The sequence below is a fragment of the Talpa europaea genome, assembly GCF_964194135.1.
Source record: "Talpa europaea genome assembly, chromosome: 14".
NCBI lineage: Eukaryota > Metazoa > Chordata > Mammalia > Eulipotyphla > Talpidae > Talpa > Talpa europaea.
Window position 1 is genome coordinate 60,885,665 of NC_140082.1, and position 23,707 is coordinate 60,909,371.

The window sequence follows — 23,707 nt, forward strand, 5'->3', positions numbered from 1 at the left end:
GCCTGTGACAATGCACCAGAGCAGAATCAGTAAATGTATGGGAATATGCGGTAGGGCACAAGCTGGCAGTACTTCTCCCAAGCCAGGCCGTACTTCTTCCTGCAGATTTGTTCATCACGTGCTTCTCGGTGGACAAGCAAAGCGGTGAAATAAATCACGTAGAAATAAGGCAGAATGTGATTAAAACCTGTAGACAACAACAGTAAATAGCGCTAGGTGTTTTTATTATTACTACACAATATTAAATTTTTCCTGTTTTTCCACAAATCCTCTAAATATGAACCATAAGATTTCATTTTTTCCAATAACGAGGAAAGCAGATAAACTGATTAATAGGATCCCACTACCATGTGGCAGAAGGCAGTATTTGAACTGAAAGTTATTCAAAGAGGAGTGATTAATCCATTATGAAAACCCATCACTAGCAGAATATCTGTCTTCATATATAAAGCAAATCTCCCCAATTTTTCCCTCCACCCCTCAATGAAAAACACTGCCAACCCCCATTGCAGGGTGGGGTGGGGTACGGCAGAGCAGGGTTCACCAAGCCTGCAGGCCTGCACCACAGTCCCTTCCACACTGGTGTAAAACACAGACAAAACAGAACTGTCTTCTTAAGAACTGAAGTTTTTCAGAATCTATGTACAATGGAGTCATGAATAAAAATTTATGTCCATATATTCTGCTTAGAAAAAAAGCTTTCAGAGCCTCCATGGTGGCACAAGAGGTTGAGCACCGCACTATGAGGCAATCTGCAGCCTCTGCAGCACAAGTTCAACCCCCGGCCGGCCAGGGAGCAAGCCACATGGTGCAGCAGACCTCTCCTGTGTCGCCCACTGCTCCCCTCAGCAGCGTATTTCAGTCAATCTGTTTGTTGTGTTCCCTGCTCTGCCTCTGGTGAATCCTCTCACCCCCCACACTTCTGGCCTGTGCCCCAGTTCTTGTATGCATAAATAGATAAATCTTAAAAAAAAAAAAAAAAAAGCTTTCAGGCATAGTTTAAAACTGAAAATTTTGCAATTAGAAATTTTGAGGAAAAGTTCAGGCTCTGTGAATTCCTAATTCTCCTCAGAAGCGAGATAATGAAGGGTTGCATGCTCAGAGCACAGCACCCAGGTCAGGAGGAACTTCCGCCATGATGGCCCTAAAGTGTAACAGGGCAGAAGGACTCACGGCAACTCTGCCTGCGCTGTCCCATCAAAGGACACACACACACCAAGCAGGCATTTAGCACATGCTTCTTTACTTACCACATGGGAGAGACCACGCCAGGGCCATGATGAGATCACCCAAATAATTGGGATGACGAACATAGCCCCACAATCCAGAAACCAGAAGATTTTTTCCCGTTGAAGTAGGAATGGTTTCTAAATCTACATAAAAATACAAATATTATTTTAATGATCTCTATACAAACGAAAACATAAAATGTAAATACAAATAAAGTAATGTAAAATAATAGTGTAAATATAAACTAACACTTACGCGCAAGCTTTGGATCAGTGGGATTTTTCCGGAATGCATTTTTCTGTGAATTTGCCCGTCGGAAGATTATGTATCCACAAACTGTAATTTTTTTAAAGTTTCATGTTAACAACTTAGATACAGTCAATTATTTAAAGGCATCTTCAACTTTACTTGGAAATTATTCTAATTTCACTTATAAATTATTCTAACTTCTAAAGAAGCTTCCAAAGTACAGAATAGTTTGATTACTTAAGAACAATTCAAAACCTCTCAATCTCAGAAGATTAAATGAAGAAAACTACACTGAAACCTTACAACCATAGTGTTCTCATCATCCACCTGGGAAGACCCTAGACAAAACTAACAAATAGTTACATTTGTGAATAAGATGTAATACTGGCCACAATACAATAGAATTCATACTAGAGTCCAGCATAGTCCAGAATAGAGGGTATCTCAAGGGTATCTCATCTGTTAGTTATGCTGCCCACTAATAACATGAACACTATTTTAATAAAACCAGATCTCCGAGTCACTAATATCTTGCACACAAATACATGCAGGATCCCATTGTAAGTCTACAAGTTAGCAGTTTTATTTCAAAATCAGCCTTGACATATCACTATTAACTATTATACTGCCTCAATGAAGTAGTAAGAAATAAGACCACTCCCTATTTTCAGCTTCATTGTAAGAAATAACAATACTCCCTATTTTTTTTTAAAGATTTGTTTATTTATACAAGAACTGGGGTACAGGTCAGAGGCGCGGGAGGGTAAGAGAATTCACCAGAGACAGAGCGAGGAGCAAAACAGGCAGATGGATCAAAGACACTGTTGAGGGGAGCAGCGGGCAAGACAGGAGAGGTCTGCCGCACCATGTGGGTTTCTTCCTGGCCGGCAGGAAATCAAACCCACACTGCAGAGGCTACATACAGACAGCTTCACAGCATGGCACTCAATCCACTACGCCACTGGGGAGGCTCACCACTCCCTATTTTAACTGTAAAATACTATCTGGAATAATATATAAGCATGGCTGACAAGGGCAGCTGGACTAATGATGAAACTAAATTTTATTTTTAAGATTTATTTATTTTTATACAAGAACTGGGGTATAGGCTAGATGCGCGGGAGTATGAGAGGATTCACCAGTGACAGAGCGGGGAACAGAACAGGCAGACTGACGAAATAACTGCCGAGGGGAGCAGTGGGTGAGACAGGAGAGGTCTGCCTCGCCATGTGGGATTCTCACCGGCCGGCAGAAATCGAACCCATGCTGCAGAGGTTGCAGACAGCTTTACAGTGCGGCGCTCAACTGCCTGCACCACCAGGGAGGCCCAAAACTAAATTTTAATTTAAACAAATATTTTGGCTTCTTCTTCTTCCATGCATACCAATTAATGGTCAAAATGAGCTGTATTTGAAGTTCAATGTTAGTTTTCCACACCCAGCCTCCGGTGGAGGTGTGGAATAAACAGTGCCATGAAAGAAGAGCCATCTCCAAGGAATCCACCATTGCCCTTTATGGATCTTAGCTCAAGCCAAAACACTTCGCCTGGCTCTTCCAAGCATGGCTTGTACTTTCCCACACTTCTCCCTTGTTGAGTTTGCTCCCCCTGTTTAATTCACCTATCTCCCCATTCCACTTTTGCCCACAAAAATTCAAATCAAACACTGCATTCTTCAATAAGTTGACACCGATATTCCCCGGAGAGTTCTCTTTACTTTAAATTCCCATCAAACTTTGTCTCTAACTTCCTCTTCTAGCACTCTTCCATAGGCCTTGGAGCAGTGCTTGAGTCTTACTTCTCCTGTTAGAATATAAACTCTATGAAGGTAAGAAAACCTTCCTATTTTTAAAGAGGTGTATCGAGGGCCTCCCTGGTGGTGCAGGCAGTTGAGCGCAGCGCTGTGAAGCTGTCCGCAGTCTCTGCAGCGCCGGTTCGATCCCAGCCAGTCGGTGAGGGTCCCACATGGCGCAGCAGACCTCTCCTATCACACCCGCTGCTCCCCTCAGCAGTGTATTTTGTCAGTCTGCCTGTTCTGGTCCCCACTCTGTCTCTGGTGAGTCCTCTCACCCACCCACATATCTGGCCTGTACCCCGGTTCTTGTATAAATAAATAAATCTTTAAAAAAAAAAAAAAGAGGTCTACCGAAAATAGGTACCCAATTTAAAAAAAAATCATTATTAAAACAGTTAAGTTGTAAATTAATTTAAATGTATTAAATTTAAGAACAAAATGAATTGTTTAAAACTATGTTTGGAAATCTACTAAAAATCTGAGTATATAGTCTTCATTCTCTTTGCAAGATACAAGAATCATTTTATTACTCACCCATAAGAGATTACTTCAAACTTGAACTAACTGGCTATTGAAAAGGGCATGTTACAAATATGTAGATATGAGAACAAAACAGACTCAGTACCTACCATTTAATATACAGAGAATAAAATTAATACTCACATTTCAAAGCAATAATCAGAGAAGCCACTGGCCAAGACACTTCATTTGGATGATGGACTAAATAATAGGCTTGGAAGCTATAGATAAACGGAACCCACACTAAATCTCCAAAAGCCAGCATGAATCCAAATCCATCATGGGTAATATCCATGGTTGTCAATAATGCTTCCTGTGGAAAGAGGGGAAAAAATTTTTTACAAAATTTTGGGGGAGAAAAACTTCTAAATTTAAAGTATCCAAAAAAAGTACTAGTTTATAGTCAAATACATAAAGCAATGAAAAGTTCTTTGTGGGGGGAGATATGTTTCTTGGCATGTATATCACACTAAGTCATTTTGCCAGCTTCAGCTCCTGTCAGTCTCAGTCAGAGATCCTAAAATAAGAGGTCTCAGAAACATTTATGCTGCCATGCCTTTTTCCAGGTAGTTCCCTCTCCAGTTTGAATACCCTTCCTCAACCTCACTGAAGCTGCTGCTTCTTGACTCCACCCCAGCAGACTGGGTATTCCCAAATGCTACCACCTGCTGGTAGACTAAAGCAAATGTGTTATGTCTGCAGCTGGCCAGAGCACCCTCTCTCCACTTGACATATCACCTGGGCCACACCAGCAACTAGCATACTCCCTGCCAAAGACTAAGGGTTCAAAGTCTGACTATTGAAGGCATAAGAGATACCAACTCCCTTTGTTTCAATTTCATGGGCATCAGCCCAATTTCTGATCACAATCTGGCTTTTCATGTAGAAAAATCAGAAAATAAATATCTGGCAACAAGGTAAACTACCTGCTTTACCTCTTATGGTAAATTAATAGACATGAATGCCTGCTCTTGTGGGAGTTGGTTAGCATGAACAAGTAGCCAGATGACATCAGAACCTGGATGCCTGAGGGCCAGACTCTAGACTGTGAGACACCACCAAAGTCAAAACTCACAATGTCAGACCTGAAGTTATTTTAAAACTTCAGAACGTACTCTAATGTAGAAGAAAAACTAGCTAGTTTAAGTTCGGTTGGAGAGTCAATGTTCTAGGTTAAAGAAAAAGTGACACCTCCAAAGAACATCTTTCCCTCAGAAAGAAAGCAAAATGATCAGGATGAGAAAAATGAATATCACAAACCCAGTGGGTCTCTAGGGTTTGTGACTCTTGTCTCTTCTCTTTGTGACTCTTGTCTCTTCTCTCTGTGACTCTTGACTCTTTAGTCAAGAGTGTCAAGTCTTAAGCACAGATTCTCAAGACCTGCAATCTGGTTTTCTAGGCCAAAACAAGTTAAAGGTGATTTTCTTAAAAAGATGAGAATGGATTAAAAGGCAGATGCAGTGATAACTGGATGTGGCCGAGAATGAGAAACAAGGTATGAGCTCCTGGTACTGGACAGGACCCTCAGCCCAGCCCAGTTCCTAAGGCTTCAGGGCTGAGGACAGCCCAGCAAAGGCTCAGATGAAGGGTTATTTATATTTAAACACTATTCTCAATTTCTTACAGTTCATATATAGCTGAATTTCAATCAACCAGCCTAATAAAATTACTAAGCATCTGCTAATTGCCCAGCAGCATGCCAGATGCTAAAGAACACACACTGCAGTTCTGTCCTCAAGTTTACCACCTGCTGAGATACTCATAGCACACAGAAAAATACTAACATCCCAACTCCAACCCTCTACCTGTTAAAAATGCCTCAGTATGCAAACATTTTCTGTTAACTAAGAAAAGTCAATGTTTGGCTAAATCTCTAGAAAAATATTAATTTCTAAGCCCCTTAAAAAGTGACTACCACAATAGTACAGAAATCTAGAAGGAAGAGACCAGAAGGAAAGAATCACTGATCAGTTGAAAAGTTTCAGAAAGGAAGCTTAAAAAAAAATCTGAGGTGATAAAGCAACAGTGAAATATCATTTGGCATATTTAACTTTGCGCAGACCTAGAATTTTTAGAGGACTCCGTATCAGATGCTATAAACATCTATGTAGCTCCAAGCCTAGGTCTGTGTTATATGGTAGAAGCTCAACAAGAATTTGTAATTTGACTACTTGTAACTGAGATCTGTTTACCTCAGAGGTGCTAATTCTCCCCCCAAAAAACAAAGACTATCAAAATATTGAGTTTTCAGGCCTCCCCTGGTGGCGCAGCGGTTGAGCGCTGGGTTGCGAAGCTGCCCGCAGCCTCTGCAGCGCCGGTTCGATCCCTCACTACTCCCCAGCCACCGGAGGAGGGTCCCACATGGCACGCAGACCTCTCCTGCCGCCCGCTGCTCCCCTCAGCAGTGTACTTCGGTCCTTCTGCCTGCTCTGCTCCCCGTTCTGGCTCTGGTGAGTTCTCTCACCCTCCCGCGCTTCTGACTGTACCCAGTGCTTGTATAAATAAATAAGTAAATAAATAAATAAATTTTAAAAAAAAATTGAGTTTTCAAAGTCATTTTCAAAGACTATTCTCTGTGATCCTCCATGTAAGGCCAAAATCAAAGACTAGTCTGTGTGTTGGGGGGTGGGCAGGGGCGAGGAAGGTAAGCAAATAAAAGAGTTTTTTTAAAAATGCCTCTACACAAAGGAGAGGAACCCTCTCTAAAAATGTTAACAGACTACCATGGAAACTTGTTTTGGAACATTATAATATAGGCTGCCAATTTTGTTTTTATAATTGAAAGATAACTCAACTTGGAATTTGGAGATGATTACAAACCCAGCAATAAATTAATAAAAAGTACTGTAAAACAGGCCTGAGGAAAAAATAATTTTTAATCTGTTTAGCTAAGACATAGAAGATTAGCAAAATACTTACCAATCTCCAAGTAACAGAAAAGGACAATGGCTTATCAATGTTTGGGAAAAGCCATACATTAGGAACTTAACTTTATTTAAACTGGTTTCTTCAATGTGTCATCACTTCTGATTTTATGTCCATTTCATCAGCACTATTCTTTGTACTTTGAATGAACCATCAACCATAAAATATCTTACCATGATTTAAGAACTAACTTCCTCTTCACAATCCAAAAGACACTATCCTAATTTGATTATCCATCTATTTTCATATAGTAATTAAGAAATTAAATTCTATTTATAGGAATCAGTCACATCCACAAAGCCAAAGTCCACAGAGCTTAAATATTTAGCACCTAAAAGAGCAGCTGATATACACAGAAGTATCACCAAGTCTCTAGTCATCTAATCACCAAATCTCTTACCATCTGTTGGTGCTCATTGTTAGCAGAATACAACCCATGGACCAACATCTCATCTAATGCTCGCAAACCCTGCAGGCAAGGTTGTATTCCCCTCACTTCATGTGTAAGCAGCAGAGGGTCAGAGAAGTCAGGTCACTCACCCATATGCAAAGCTTTCTGATGCCAAGGCATCTGCTCTTAAAATTAATTACCTCATTCCAGAGAGCATCCACTACGTATACAAGCTGGAAACTGTTAACCAAAATCATTGCTAAGGATGGGACAGCACGATTATATACCTTCATCTCAGTCAAAAGCATCACCAGGTTAATAACCACCTGAAAAAAAAAAAAGGAACAAGTATGTCTCCAAAGTACCTCTCTGAGGATCATTAGCAACCACAGAGGTAAAGATGATAACTCCCAGCTGAGAAACCTGCAGATAGTACATTACCAAGTAATTACCATCAGTAACTAGGCACATCAACATCACAAATCCCTTGATATGATGCACTGAAGACAGATTATTTCTATAACATTCTTGTAAAAAATTCACTCCAGTCCAGAAAAAACATTGGACTAACTCAAACTACGGGACTCTCTTATAAAATAATTGAACAATACTCTTCATACTGTCAAGATCATGAGGGACAAGGAAAGACTAAAGCAAGTATTACAGACTAGGGGAGACTAAGACAAAATAAAAATAAAAGACATTGTGGAACCACATAGAATACCCTGGAACAGAAACAGGTCAACAATGGAAAAACTGGTGAAACTTAAATAAGATCTATGGGTTTAGATAACAACACTGTAACAATGTTAATGTGGTAATTTTACTATGGTTATGCCAAATATTAACACTGGGAGAAGACTAGGAGAAACAAGGGCACTCAATTTTTACAACTCTCCTACAAGACAAATTAGATCAAAAATTTTTTTCTGGAGGTGAAAAAATACTTTTTCTTCTTACACGAATTCATCTACCCTATCACTTTCCTACACAAATACAAACTGATATAATCAAAATGAAATAAATCCTTTAATTTTTAGTAATATTTAACAGGGCATTTTACTTTGTACTATATTTACAGTAAGAAAATATTTGGCTTTAAGTAGGCAGGTTTATGGAAAGCTATAATTATTCCCCAAAACATATTTCATTTTAATTTAACATTTCTTTCTAAATGCAAGACTAATTTGTACTACTAAAATGAAATTTAAAAAAAAAAAAAAGACATACCCATCCAATCAATCCAGGGCGCAATTCACAAAAATATTTGAGATCAAAATTACCAATCCGAGGATTTAATTCACGGCCAATGAAGAAATCATAGATGGCATTTCCTGAGAAGGGAAAAGTTTTTACCCAAACAGAATTCCAAACCCAATTATGAGGCACAATTCCAAGATTGTCTAATATCCAGGGGTCATAACTCAATTGCATTCAAGAGCTTGACTGAGGGGTTTAAGAGGTAGGGTGGGGATGTGGCTGGATCTGGAAGTATCTATCCTGCTACACACAATGGGAGTCTGTGGGGACAAATCCCGATTTTAAGAGACCTGGAGATTTTTTTAAAAAATGTTGACTCAAAATTTTTTAAATAAGCAATTTAATTATTCAAATGTTTAAATATTTTATCAACCAATTTATATCCTCTGTTTTACTGGGTCTTTTTTAAGGATATTTACTACTTTAGACAAAAAAATACTAATCATACATTGTAATGCTACTAACATTATTAAAATGTTACTCTAAGTTCCTAAAATGTCTTTCTGTAGCAAGTGACTAATAGTAAAATAGGAAAGTGTGAGGGAGATAAAAATGAAACATACTTTCTTCCTTTAAATTTTTAAGAAATATCATCTTTTTTTTCTTATTTCTCTTCATTTCTCAGAAACTGAAGCTAGAAGAAAAGCAATCTACACAAGCGTAGAAACGGCTGTTAAAGGGCTATAGGATGCTTTCATGACACAATTTCTACCCTGCTCACCAGAGCTTGCAGGCGACAACTCATCCCGGCATGCTTTCAAAGCCCGGGTGTAGAGATACACACTCAAGACCACAGCAAAAACAGTGGCTGCGAATGCAAGCTGAAGGAAATGACGGTATACATAATTCAGGTCTATGCGCCAGTAGAGACAAGCTCCAACCACTGCAGATGTCAGGATGAAAGCACAGAATCCTTAAAAAAGAAAAAGGCAAAATATTCACATTAGCCCAGGGTTCACATGAGATTCACACCATCATAAAACAATGTAATGCTATTTTAAAAAGTCTTAATTCCGTTTTTCAAGTCAAATACACATAATACGTGAACAATGCCTCTGAGGGCTAATCTTCAATACAGATATTGTGTATCTCTCACACAATTTTTCATATATTCTGACATACTAAGTTGTTCTTTTTCATTGTGAGTAGTCGTTACCTGCTTTTAATTAAGCTGAAAAGTACACAGAAAGCCCCTATTAGAAAGCTGCAAAGAACCTCAAATTGACATAATTCAAACTCTCAGACCCAAAGTCAAATGGCTAACTACTAACAGAAATGGATCACAGATTTTAGAGTCTTTAGGGCAATTCTGGTAAGCATCAAAATATAAATATTTTTACTTGAAATAACTTAAATCAATAATGGTTTCAAAAGATCCTGGTAATATTTTTACCATCCCAAACACATATCTTAAGACCCTGCCCTCAAAGCGGTGGCCACAACACAAATATTCCTGAGGCTAGGCAGGTACTGAGGGGCTCGAGTTGGTGGGGACATCAGATAGGGTCTGTGGACCCAGAGACTTTCACACACAATTCCAAATTTAAAAAAAAAAACAAACCATGAGGTTCATAGAGGAGCTCTTGTTCCAAGTGCACCCTGCTTTGGTCGACCAGCGCAGTGAATGAGCACACTGACAGGCTATCTGGTTTTTTCTTTTAGCTAAGGAAATAGCTTTCATTTCAGGAGTTCAGTGCCTCCAAGGGCTGCGTTCTGAGTAAGTTGTCAAATTACAATTGGATAATCAGTCAAACACATAAAAGAGGTAGCTATTAATTATAAAAGAATTCTAAAATCAAAACTTTTATAAAGTGAAATAGTGATCTCTAATTTATTATTTTTTATTTCCTCTTTTTTTTTTTTTAAAGATTTATTTATTCATGCATACAAGAACCAGGGTACTAGCCAGATGCGTGGGAGGGTGAGAGGATTCACTAGAGACAGAGTGGGGAGCAGAACAGGCAGAGTGACTGAAATACACTTGTGAGGGGAGCAGCAGGCGAGGCAGGAGAGGTCTGCCACGCCATGTGGTATTCTTGCCGGCCAGCTGGGATCAAACCAATAATGCAAAGGTTGCAGGCAGCTTCACAGCGCTGTGCTCAACCACCTGAGCCACAAGGGGAGACCCTCTGATTTATTATTTAAATCTACATTTCCACATATCAGGCTTATTCAAAAGTGTCACTCTGAACTTCTGTAACTTTTCCTTTAACTTTCTGAACATTTACTTAACTCTCAGAAAATGTGTGAATATTAAAAAAAAGAATTACAAAGCATTTCTTACCCTCTAGCCTATGTGGATTTAAAATCATCTTTCAGAATGTCTTAGAAATCTCCTTAGTTTGTGGGCCTCCCGGTGGTGCAGCGGGTTGAGCGCAGCGCTGTGAAGCTGTCCGCAGCCTCTGCCGCTCCGGTTTGATTCCTGGCAGGCCAGGGAGATTCCCACATGGCGTGGCAGACCTCTCCTATGGTGCCCGCTGCTCCCCTCAACAGTGTATTTCTGTCCTCTGCCTGTTCTGCTCCCCGCTCTGTCTCTGGTGAATCCTCTCACCCTCCCGTGCCTCTGGCCTGTACCCCAGCTCTTATATAAAAGTAAATAAATCTTTAAAAAAAAAAAGAAATCTCTTTAGTTTGTAACACCAAAATCTCATGAAGAGAAATCTTATACCAGAGCCAGAGCAACCAGATAAGGAAATATTTAAAAGGATCAAACAACCAATCCAGCCACTGCCAACTGGCTCTCTAACAGTTCCAAGTCCAGGTACTGCACTCACAAGTATGAAATCACTTAGAAAAGTAATACAGTAAATCATACACTAGAAGGAATCCCATGAAACACTAATATCAACAGACCTGATGGCAATATATTAAACACTCCACCCTCCCAGACTCAGTCTCACTGGATCTGCAAGGCAAGAGAGTAAGACAGAGACAGTGATAGAAAAAAGAGACACAGCGATTCTAAACCTGGTTCCAGCAACAAGGAATTCAGTAAAAGTAAATAACAGTAACAGTAACAGCAAATTCGATGGGCCAGATACTGAGCTCAATTTGATGCTTTACATTCTCGGCACAAAAGGCAGAAGGCAGATCTAAATTATCTTTGGCTTCCTTTTTAGAGTACAGTAGACCAATTTCAAATAGAGTGGATTCTAGATAAGACACTGAACAAAAAGTATCCAAAGTTAGAAAGGTAAGCAATGACAGGTTAAAAAAAAAGGTCAAGAATTAAAATTTATAATGTAAATTCCAAGAAAAGGCAAATAAATGTCTACTCAATCTAGTTAACATGAAAAATTGTTTAAGGATAAACTAGCCATACATTTCTTAAAGGCAAGTTACTTGCACTTTATCAAAATCTTCATGTGGCAAAGTTGGACTGTTCTCACATACTCCTAACAAAACAGGAGAGAAAGGGATCTGAGGCTTCCCTGCGCACAGATGCAACAGGAATGAAGCAAGCACTATCAGATATTTGGGGGGTTTCCAGGCAAAAGCACTCTGAATATATCAAAGAAACTTATCCAAGACTAAGATTGGAAGTCAGTGGTGGAGCAAAGGTCCAGTGGCTACCTGAGAGCATGAAGCCCACAATCAGTGCAGGACTTTTTAAGTCATAGTGATGAATCAGAATAAAATACATAAGACAAAAAACAGATTTCTATAACTAGCGGTAAATGCTCCTAAAAAATAAGGCTGGATAATGGGAAAGAATGACTGGGGGGCTATGTTACTATACACAGCATAACTGTTACATGTTGGCTACAGATATAAGCAGTTTATTTGCATGTCCTTCAAAGTAAGAGAAAATTTACTATTTTTCTACTCTAGTGTAATCAGCTTTTGACAGTTTAAAGTGTACTATGCTCAAACATTTGAGCTATCAACATGAGTTTTTCAAAAAAAATTACCATTTAATCTATACTTGAGTCTTCTTCCATCAGTGAGAAGTGTCCCTTCCACAACCTTAAAAGAAAAAGTTTTTTTTTAATTTAAAAAGCACAACACTTGACCATCGTATCTATGTCTTCTAATAGTACTTAAATTTCAACATGCCCATGGAGGAGATCATCTTTTAATAGGGAAATTTAGCTTCAAGTTTCAAAAATCTCAACAGCATACTCTTCGATGAAGTAATTCCACCTTCAGGAATATATCTTAAATTTAAATCTAATAATAACCTTTCAGTGTACTGACTGTAATAGCCACCCTTCCTCAAACCACCCCATGTGCCACAAGACTAAATGTGCTTTAAAATATCTACTGGCTCTCTAATTCAAAAATCTTCCATAACTTCACCCTACTTACAAAATAAAATACAGGTTTCTTGTCTTACATTTGCGAGGTTCTTTTCAATCAGGCTTTACCTACTTTCCCAATCCACTCTAGCCCATGTGATAGTTAATATGTATTTATATATTTACTTGCTCTACTATCTAAATATATGTTCACCTAATTATTCAATCATTTCATGTCATTTTTTTATCTCCTATAAGAAATTGTGAGCATGTGTAAGATCATTTCATCTCTTCCATCCACAGCATTCAGTACAGAGATAGACATCCATACAAAAGGTACTCAAGAAATACACAACTTGAGCTGAAAGAATCATATTAAAAATACTTGCAGCAGCAAGTCACATTTTTACTCCCCAAAGTAACTATTCAAAAATGTTACAACTCACTTTCAACTGTAAAATACTAAGACGGTATCACTTCTCTTTGGGCTAAACTACTTTACTCTTGCATTAGCTATGAAAGGGGCACCCAGAAGAAATTTAATACCTGTTTGAGATCATAGGATTAGTAAAACCCCACATGCTAATTTCTATCAATCCCTAGCTACTAAAAGTAACAAACATTATGTTGGGTTTTAGTCTGTGACTACACATATACAAAATTCTTAACTATCAAAATTGCTTATATTACCTAGTTTAAATGAGTCATATCCTATGTTAATCTCAATTTGTGATTTTTATTGCAGTTTTACCATAAAATGCCTAAAGTTCCACATCACAAAAATCCTTACAAGAGTCCATAAAATTATGGTTAGATTCCAAAATGTTTAAAGATTGTAGTTCTACCCTCTTATCGTTGGCACTTGCCTATTCTAATAAAACTGACCCTTTGGTTTACAGATAGTTGATAAACTTGCAAAGTCCTTAGAATAAGATCTCTAAGTGAATTATTTATTGTTTAGAGAATCTCATGTTCCTTTAAATATATCCAAGTTGAAGTATTCTACTAAAAGAAAAACTACACTTAGCAATGAGAACAAACTTTAAATACACTGTGTGAGTTTTAAAAGAACAAAAATGTTGCTGACAAAAAATGTCTGGAATTCACCACATTAAGAAAAAAAAGTAAAAGATACAAAAAAGTTCATTAATAATTTAAAATTCTGTGTCTGAAACTAGAATTTTCAGACAGGGTGATTTCTTTACCAACAAACTCTCCCATTAGTCAAGCTATTTTACAAAATAACTTATTCTTTCCTATTTGGTTTGGAAGGTTACACAAAAACCTCAATTGGACTTTAAAGTTCTGCTTAATAAGCAAGTGTTAAATGATAGAAAAGTAATGGCTTAATAAACTAAAGTTTTGTTTTCAGTAGTTATAACTAAAAACAACTCATAACCTTGAAACTACTGTACATTTCTTTATGTAAACAAGAGGAGGAAGGAAAATCTCACAATATTATGCCATAACAAAAACTTACCTTCCCTATTGGGAGTAAGTAGAATAGAGACTGAAGGAAAAACCAGAGTAGATAAACCCCAAATATTTTGGGTTCCCATAAGTCAGAAAAAACTGGCAAAGGAGGTGGTAAATTCAGAAGACTGGGATCCTTCTGTTTACACATCAACAGCAACAGGAAGAGGAAGACAGGCAGGCTAAGCATGATGAGAAACACACCTGCAAACAAGCAGTGCATATTCAAGGCTCAAACTTCAATCCCCTTTTATTTATTTTTTTTAAAGAATCATTGGGTTTTCTTAAGGTCAAATTTCAAGTCTGGCTAGCTATTTAAGTCCATTTCTAATGTACATCAAATAACTCCTATTCTCTACCTGTCAAATCCAGTGGACAAGTAATCAAGGACATTAAAGTGGTAAACCAGCAGATGTCTAACTAAATTACACTTTAGAAACCAAATTCTACATTTATAATCCATCCACTACGCAAATGTATTAGAACTCCAACAAATCAAAAATCAGAACATATAAAAGTTATTAGCCAAAGTTTAAAATAGTTTTAGGTCTCGAAGTTTCTAACAATTAAAATAATATCACATTCGTGGAACATATGTACAGATTTTAAGTGCTGCTGGATACTAACTTTAACAGCCCAGCTGCCAAGCGTTATCACTTACAAAATACAAAGTGATTAAGCCAGGCAAGATTTTCAAACATTTCGCATTCCATTTCTTTTACTAGCTCATTAAATTTCACCAGCTCCACCTACTTAATAATCCCAAGTTTTTGAAGACTTGACGGTCTTTGACCTTCACACTCAACCTGTCTAGCAGGTAGACTCTATGACTTAACTTTATGCATGTAGCTTCAGCTCACTGCTCCTGCCCAAGACAGGCCCTGTTGCCTCAGGGTTGATTATTAGCAGATTCCTGTGTTTCTGATAATTCACCATCTCTCCTATTTACAACAGTCATGTTAGCCTTGCCTTTTTCATTTCTTTTACATGTCTCTACTCATGTAATAGATTGCTAAATTTCAAACAAAGCTGCATGAGCACTCCTTCTACTCTATAATAATCCTCAAAAATACTCCACCTCAGGTCTTTTGCACCTGCAGTTCCTTCTAACTAGAAGGCTCTTGCCCCTACTTCCCCAAGCTCATTTCCTGGACTGCGTGACATTTCTTCAGAGAAAGGCCTTTCCTGTCCACCTGATGACAACTACCACTTGCCTACCCTGCTTGCCCTCCTTAAACCCAATTCTGGTGCCTACCAGGTACTCCTCCAAATTCTAACTCTTTCTTCTGTGGGGGTGTCACTTCAAAGGTTCTCAATGATGGAGGTCCTTTTGTAACAATTTTTTCTTCCTTAAAATCGATGTCTTTTAATTTGAGCTCATCTCTTCTCGGACGAAGGCTGTGCTGTGTAGATATGTAACTACTTTCTTGTGACAAATGGAATTTTTCCTAGTGAAAAAAGAGAAACTATATGAAATAAGTGTAGCCAATAATTATCACTAATAGTACCACATTAACTAATTCAGTATCTTAATATAGCTATATACTAGTAAAAATACTAGGACAGAATTTTAGAAAAGATTGTAAGAAAATATTGTGGTTTTCAATGTGCTTCTTTAGGGAAATCACTTTAACAAAGAAAACAATTATCTGAGATGAAAATGAAAACTTTCAGACCTGTGTGTTTTTGTGGGGTATGTCATTCTTCTCCATGTGCTCAGGCTCCCCATTGTATCGGCTAATGCTGTTTCCAAATGGTTTCTAAATTGAAGACCATAAAAGATTTTAACCATAAGAACATGATGGAAAAATTAAATTGAAAAGGAACATGACAGTAAAGTTTATTATTATGAAATTAAACAATAAAGATTTCTACCGCCTTAATTCCGAAGAGTTTCAGCCAACTTTTATCAAAAACAAAAAGGAATAAAATAGACTAAATTTTTGAGTCTTACAATGTAGATTTCTACATAAACCTTTCATCTTTTCAAAGCAATTAGACTAAATATTATAATTTCATTGCTCAACAACAGATACTCTAATATTTATAAGAGGTAAAGTAAAAATTGACAAATTAGTTCATTATTTCCTATTATTAATGGAAAAGACATTTACTGCCACTAATGGAAAATTATAAAATAATAGGTACTTATGAGCATTACTAGTGACTGACAAACTACCTATTTCTGGTTCTCAGGCTCTGTGGTTTTTACTTAACCACAAATTTCTGTCCCTATAACTTCTCTCAACTCAGTCTCTTTCCTTGAATGTACATACTCTTCAAGTAGCGTAGGAAATTTAGCATCAGACTGAACAGGGATCATACTTTGACTTGCGAAAGATGTTTTAGGCAATGCATGGCTGAAATCTGTCACTTTGCTGCTGTATATGCCCCAGTAAACTATAAACACTAATAAACTAATAAACTAAAACTAGTAACTAACAGGAGGAAAACAAATAAAACATAAGCACATCCTTGGGAGGATAGCTGGCAGAGCACAGCTTTAATATAGTATCAAGTTTTAATTCCAATGAAGGTCTAAATGTGCAGTAACAACACTGGACATACACTTTTTAGGTTCACCTAAGTACCTGTGAGTCATTTAGCAGCAAATGGACCCACCAAAAAAACTATATTCTCAGTATTCAAATGTCTAATATATAATCTATAGTAACCCAAATGTAATCCTGTAACACAGTTAGCCAACCCTAAACTGTATTGACTACAAATTAACAGGATACTCACACAGTGAGTTTGTGAAAGGATTATTGCAAGCGATCATGATCCATCAATTAGAACAGGTAACATGATGTTCAAAGCTAGTGCACTGTAAGTATTGTTTTTCCCATGTGACACACCACCCCCAACTCCAGTACATGGTGAGTCCTGAACTCCACCAATGAGCAACAAAGCCAGTCTCTAGCCTTTGGTTAGCCAGGACTATAAAAAGGTGACACTTTAGAAAAGATAAAGGTCACTGAATGCTAAAAAAAAAAAAAGAAAAAAAAAAAGAAGAAATGTGACAGAAAGCAACATGCCTTACCTATTCTTTTAACCTGACTCACCTGACCCAGAGAGTCATTCACTGACAGTCAGAATATTCAAACTCACCAGTAATTAATTACCAAAATGCAACTTTTTTAAAACAGTAAGTGGAAAATCCCCAATAATCATATTAGGAAAAAATATATTACTGTAATACTTGGAACAGGATTTCAGTATTCAAAGATTACTGATAGGGTATAAACTTGAAGAAATCTGGCAATTTGTAGAAGAGCCTCAAATCTGCTCTATACATCCGACCTGGCAAATCCACATGTAAGAACTTACCCTAAGGAAGTATCAGAAGTTGTATAAGAATTTTTATTGATAATAGTAAAAATTTAGAAAGAAAAAAAGTAGAATGTCTATCAATAAGGGTTCTAACTTTAACAATTATATCTATATACCTTATAGTATCCAAACAATACAACAACAAAAATGCAAAAAATATGACACAGATTGTTCCCAACATTTTAATATTTAAAAACCAAACTACAAAGTAGTATGTATATAATCTAGTTTTTAAAGATTTTTATTATCTTTTATTAAAGGTATGAGTGCATTTTACCTAGAAAGGAGGTAATGTCAAGTTCACTAAAATGACCTTTATTCTATTCTATTTACTTAAAAATATTTTCTATTTGGTCTGCCATCTAAAATACTCATTGTGTAGGGTACTACAGGCTTTACAAACCAGGATTTTTCCAACTTTATATGTAAAAACTAATTCCATTAGAATGATAATCTCTGACTAAAGAAAGTGATCACATATAACGATGCTAAGAGAACATGAATGTTTCTGTAATTTAGTTATGCCTCATTTCATACATAAGCTTTTATATAATATAAAAACATATTCAGTTCAACCTGCAATTCCTATTTTATATTTAAACACTGTTTTTTAAAAACCCCAATAGTAAACAGCACTCTAGAAACTTAAGAACATTCTTTTTCACTGGTGTTTAAAAAGCTTTCCAGGGCCTCCCTGATGGTGCAGCGGTTGCGAAGATGCCCGCAGCCTCTGCAGCACCAGTTCGATCCCCAGCTGCCGGGCAAGGGTCCCACATGGCACGCAGACCTCTCCTGCGGCACCCACTGCTCCCCTCAGCAGTGTACTTCGTCAGTCTGCCTGTTCTGCTCCCTACTCTGGCTCTGGTGAATTCTCTCACCCTCCCGCACTTCTGACTGTACCCAGTACTTGTATAAATAAATAAATAAATCTTTAAAAATAAAAAATAAATAAATAAATAAAATAAAAAGCTTCCTAAATTCTATTCTTCTGAATATTCATTTTTCATGTATTTTCATGTATTAGTCATCACCTTAGATTTGATACTTCACTGACATTTTAATATTATTAATTGCAAATAATTTGAGTAAATATATACATGAAGAGGAAGACTATGTTTCAGACAAAGTACTATGTAAGGATAAAAATCTCCCAAACACAATTACCAATACCAGTGGAGTCAATGTAACTTCCAACACTTCTTTCTTCATTTCCTTAATATCTGGCTGTTTCGAAGCTGAGGCTGAGGCTGATCTGCGGGGATTTCTGGGCAGCCGGCCTGGGGATCTAGAGCGTGATCTTGACCGACTACCTCTACTACCTCGACTCCCTCGACGCCTGGAGGGAGAACTGGAAGTGGAGCCACTTTTCCTTTGCCTAAAGGAAGTCAAAGGCTAGAAGGGAAGAGAAGGTAAAGAGCTTTACCACAAATTATGATATGGGCAGACAGGCCCAAAGAAGAAAAAAGAAACATGGTGCTAATAACTCTGAAACCATCCCAGAAAAAGCCATCAGATGAGGCCAGGGGAAAAACGGTAATGTCAAAAGATGCCTTTCTATCCCTAATTTTTCTTTGACAGTTTTGCCATGAAATGAATGTATCTAAACCAATCAGCTATACATTTTCCCAATAACTACACAAGAGTTACAATTAACATTGATTAAAACTGAGTTGACAAGACAAGAGAAATTAGCGTAAGAACAATTAAAAATACTAGTCCCACAGTTTCACTCTGAACAAACTACACAGGCAGATCTTGAAAATGCTTACAAATTTGAATTACTTAACAATGTCTTAACTCTGTCCTCACCCACTCCAGACTATTCGTCCAGGATTTTCCAAGACCTGAAAGGCAAACCACCCTCCAAGCCAAATTCCTCCCACACACTTTTTTGTGCGGTGGACCTATGACCTACAAACAGCTTTACATTTTTTAAGTGACCGCCAACAAAATCAAAAGAGTAAAACTTCATGACATGTGAGAATTATCTGAAATTCAAATGTCAGTGTCCATAAGTAAAGTTCTACTGGAGCACACATATTGCCTGGAGCTTACATATTGTCTAGAGCTGCCCCAGCAGTGTAGAAAGTATTGGGCCCATAAAACCTAAAATATTTACTGTCTCTGTACTCAGAAACATTGCTGATCACTGTCTAGAGCACTCATACAGGGTCCAATAGGCTAGGGGGTTCAAGAACTGTTTATTACTTTTCTGCAACAAGAGTGAAATTCAGAATAGGTGTGTACAAATTTTTATAGCATTCTGACAAAGTAATTTTATGTCTGGTGAATCTGATAATAAAAAGTTGAGGCTTTCATTTTGTACATAATTTTTTCCCGTTTTCTACTAATTCATTTTCATTATATTTTATGTAAGTATTTGTACATCACACATCAGATTTTTTTGAAGCCCAGGCCCTATGCAGGTAGTTAAAAAGCCCTAAGCTAGGGTCAAATTATTTAATGCCATTCTCTTGAATAATCGTACATTATTTATGAACACTCTCGTTGGTATTCACAATGAAAAGACAATTACAAGGCAAAAAAAAACTAACAAAGCACAACAAAAAGTAACTGTAAAAAATGCTGGTTACCAAAAAGGGGGGAGGGGAGGGAAGGGGAGGGGTCAATTCGATAGTGGGAACAGCAAAAGAATTTTGATGATGGGTAAAGCAAGGCCTATATACGGACTAAGGTGTGAAACCATACTCCAGAAATTTATATATTATTGTAAACCAATGTAAATAAATAAAATTTTACTTAAAAAAACATTTGTTGTTCAGGATGAAGTGCAAACTAATCCACTTCTGATTCCTGTTTAATCCTTCTCCTACCACACTTGGCTTCCAGCACTACCTATCTATCCCCCTGCCCCAAGCCTTTGCCTTCTGTAGAAGCTGTCCCTTCAATCTCCAGTTACTCCCATTTGTCCTCAGCGTTCAGCTCAGGTGTCACTGCCTCTGAAATCCTTCCCTGAAACCCAGTGCTCCTTCTCTCACTTCATGTGCTCCAACACCACCCATGACAAATTTCCATCAAAGAATGTAGTAGGCCTAGCAGCTGACCAGTGTTAAGTATCCGTCTTCTCCAGATACTTCTCCCTGAGGACAGAGTACTACGCCTCATTCATACATGCCAGAGGCAAAAACACTGTCTGACTCTGGACCACGACCTTTGCCTTCAAAAGGCCAAAACTGAACACTCTAAAGCCGAAAACCAAACCAATAATTATTTCCCACTTACTAAAAATATGCTCTGGGAAGCCAAAGAGGCACTTACCTTGATATCATTCTCTTTCAATTCAAGTTCTGTTCCATCTTTGTATTTTACAGTGTAAACTTGGGACTTGCTGTCATGGCTCAGAATTTCTACTTCATAATAAAGTGAACTCCCAGGCCACCGACCTCTTACCACTTCACCATCGGCAAATTTCCTACTTGGCATTTTTAAAAATTAGTCTGAATAGTTTAAAAAAAAAAATGAGAGTTAATGCATACACATTTGCCTTTTTTCATAGCTTGAGAAAAAAAAAATATAACTTTCAAAAAAATTTAACTGTTCAAGATTGTAGGGCCAGAAAGGACTCTGGAGAAAAAAATAACCCTCATTTTGGGGCCTCCATGGTGAAGCAGGGGTTAAAGTCTCAGCACTATCAAGCTATTGCCAGCCATTGCTGCATGAGTTTGATGGTAAGCCAGGGAGCTGACCCACATGGCCCAGCAGACCTCTCCTGTATCACCCACTGCTCCCCTCAGCAGTGTATTTCAATAGATCTGCCTATTCTGCACCCTATTCTGTCTCTGGTGAATCTTCTCACCTCCATCCCGCACCTCTGGCCTACACCCCAGTTCTTGTACGCATAGATAAATAAAAATAAATCTTATAAAATAAATAATCCTTATTTTAAAAATGAGAAAACTAAAGCTTAAAGATATTAACCACTTTGTCGGAGGGTATTAAAATAGACAGCATGGAATGACAGAGTTAGGATAATACAGAGGTTGTTTTTTCTACATCACATCTCATTACTTTTTAGAGATGGTATATGTCATATGGATACTAAGATTAATTATGATAACACATGAAGGCACCAATTGATTTGCACTATGCAAAATGCCACCCACCTATGGTGACCATATTTTTGGCTGACTACAAGGCATAACCTCAAAAAGGAGGTTATGAATTTGCATATAGTCTTACAAAGGCTTAACTTTTAACAAATTAACTTTATTAAAAATCATAAACTCTATGAAACGTACTGGGAAAATCAAGGAAGTATAATTAACAATACAATAGGGGGGAAATAATTTCAAATCTATAGTGAACAGTGAATTTGGGATTATCTCATAAAGCTTTCAACTCTCACAGTTAAAGCCCAAAATGCAAGTTAGTGCCAACATCACATATCTGGACCAGTACATACCTGGCCTTCACCTCAGCTCATCTCTCTCAAGCTATAGCTGACATTAGTTATAACACTCTTTTCCACTGAATGAGAACATGCCCCATAAAGTGTTATATAAATAATACTCCAAGAAACCACAAGCAATCTGTAGGGACTGCCTCTCACTAAAGGCCTGTTTCCCACCCTTTTTTTCAAATATCAACTGATCGCTGGTTGCTTCCAGCTCTCAGGTAGTAGGTTTCTCCCTCCACTGACCAGCAGATTCACATTTCCACCCAACACCAGTGCCTCTGTACTCCAATATGAACTGAACAAGCTGGAGCTGGTCCAAAAAGCAGACAATACCTTAAAAAAGATCTCCCCCTAAGTCTCCTTCATCTCACCAACTAAGCAACCCCCCATATTTCACCAGGGCATACAAATAAACATCCTTCACCAGGCTCCTGTCAAGAATGATTATACAACAACATTTAAGAACTTTTGAAGACAATGGGGAGTTAAGAAAGGAGAAAGTTACATCACCCAACCTTTCCGGAGAAAAAGTCTTTCCTAGTGCCACCTTTCTTCACTGTTAATCTCCTGAGAAAAAACTTAACAAGTTTCACTTGTTTAGATAGACAGTAGCTAGTTTGGTAGATGAAAGAAAACAGGACTACTTATCTGGTGATTAAAGGATGTCAGTCCATTCATGCATTAGGTAAAAGACTGTTTCTTCTAACAGCTACCTGAGATAGCATCACTGGGATAATGAGTGGGTTTGGGCTTAGAATGGGAGGAAGAAGAGGGAGTGGATCCAGAAGTTGAGGGAATGAAGTCACACCTGGAAAGGAGCCACCTGAGGGGTAACTGGAAAGCAGGGGGTAGTGTACACCTTGGGATGTGGAGGAGGGGTACATAAAAGAAAGGAGACAATAGCAAGCTTTGCCAATTTCAACATTTGGCTGCAAAATCTAAGAAAGAGGAAGGAAATGTGCCCTTCTTCTCTCTGCTCTTGTGCCCCACCCCCCCTCCTCAGATGCCCCCTAAAATCAAAACATTGTTAATTGGTACTAGTTCTCCAACACTGGTCACATAGGTCTAGAAGAAGGCAAGTATGTCCTTTTCCATGAAGATGCCATTCAAGCTTCAAGCAACTCTTACATACTTTTGAAACACAGTCCCTCGGGACTTAAAGGCTACCCAGATTTTTAAAAATGTTCTTGAGCAGATTCTTTACCTTTCTGAAAATTAATTTATTGGCATCTTTCCAGTGTAACTCTTACACACCACATACACAGTATATCTGTGCAACACTAAACATAGGTAAATGCCAGAGGTTTTCCTGCTACCAACTAAATATTTTGGGTTAAATAAAGGTATCTGGAAAATAGGTTAGGCCTCTAAGCTTAAAGTTTTTTAAAGACAAGAATTGGGGAGTTGATAGTGATCTGTTATATGGTAGTTGAAAAAGAAAAAAAAACAAACAGCACTCTCCTTAGGGGACCACTATCTTACAGATAAATGCTCCATAAAATGAAATCAGAAACATTATATGTATCCCATTTCGCACAAGAGGCATACACATTGTCACATGGGATGCTACAGTGTAATTACACCCTTCTATAATCTCCTACAGGAGAGAATTAGCCAGGATAGTACACAAAAGCCTGGAGATGTTTGTGCATACACTCATCTTAAATGAGTCAAAAGACATATGGATTGGCGTCCCTTCGAAGGGACAGTTTACAAAGAAAAACTGTGTTTGCTGAACACAATGTCTTCATTTTCCACAAGGAGTGGGAATGTGGGGACCCTCAATCTTTTCTCTATGCAGTCACTTTAGTGTCAGTCAACTGGTACTGGAATCCTCACACATTTCAGTTCCAATATGTTATTTGTCAACACAGCAAAA

The 23,707-nt window shown here is 37.8% G+C and overlaps 1 protein-coding gene across 4 annotated transcripts; it reads right to left on the minus strand.

Annotated features, from left to right (window-relative positions):
- Positions 1-26: 26 nt before the first annotated feature.
- On the minus strand, positions 27-20,858 carry LBR (lamin B receptor; the record flags this gene model as incomplete). 4 transcript variants are annotated; one of them, XM_084253043.1, is made up of 13 exons in its annotated part: positions 27-187; positions 1,251-1,373; positions 1,486-1,566; positions 3,936-4,104; positions 7,308-7,433; positions 8,338-8,441; positions 9,089-9,280; positions 12,279-12,333; positions 14,086-14,282; positions 15,334-15,526; positions 15,755-15,838; positions 18,576-18,803; positions 20,691-20,858. In XM_084253043.1, 13 exons carry the CDS (start codon positions 20,853-20,855, stop codon positions 27-29), a joined length of 1,878 nt encoding a protein of 625 aa, XP_084109169.1. The 4 variants fall into 4 exon arrangements, with proteins under 4 accessions (XP_084109169.1, XP_084109167.1, XP_084109168.1 ...); XM_084253041.1 differs by lacking the exons at positions 15,755-15,838; positions 18,576-18,803 and having other exon boundaries at positions 20,691-20,855; XM_084253042.1 differs by lacking the exons at positions 14,086-14,282; positions 15,334-15,526 and having other exon boundaries at positions 20,691-20,855.
- Positions 20,859-23,707: the final 2,849 nt, after the last annotated feature.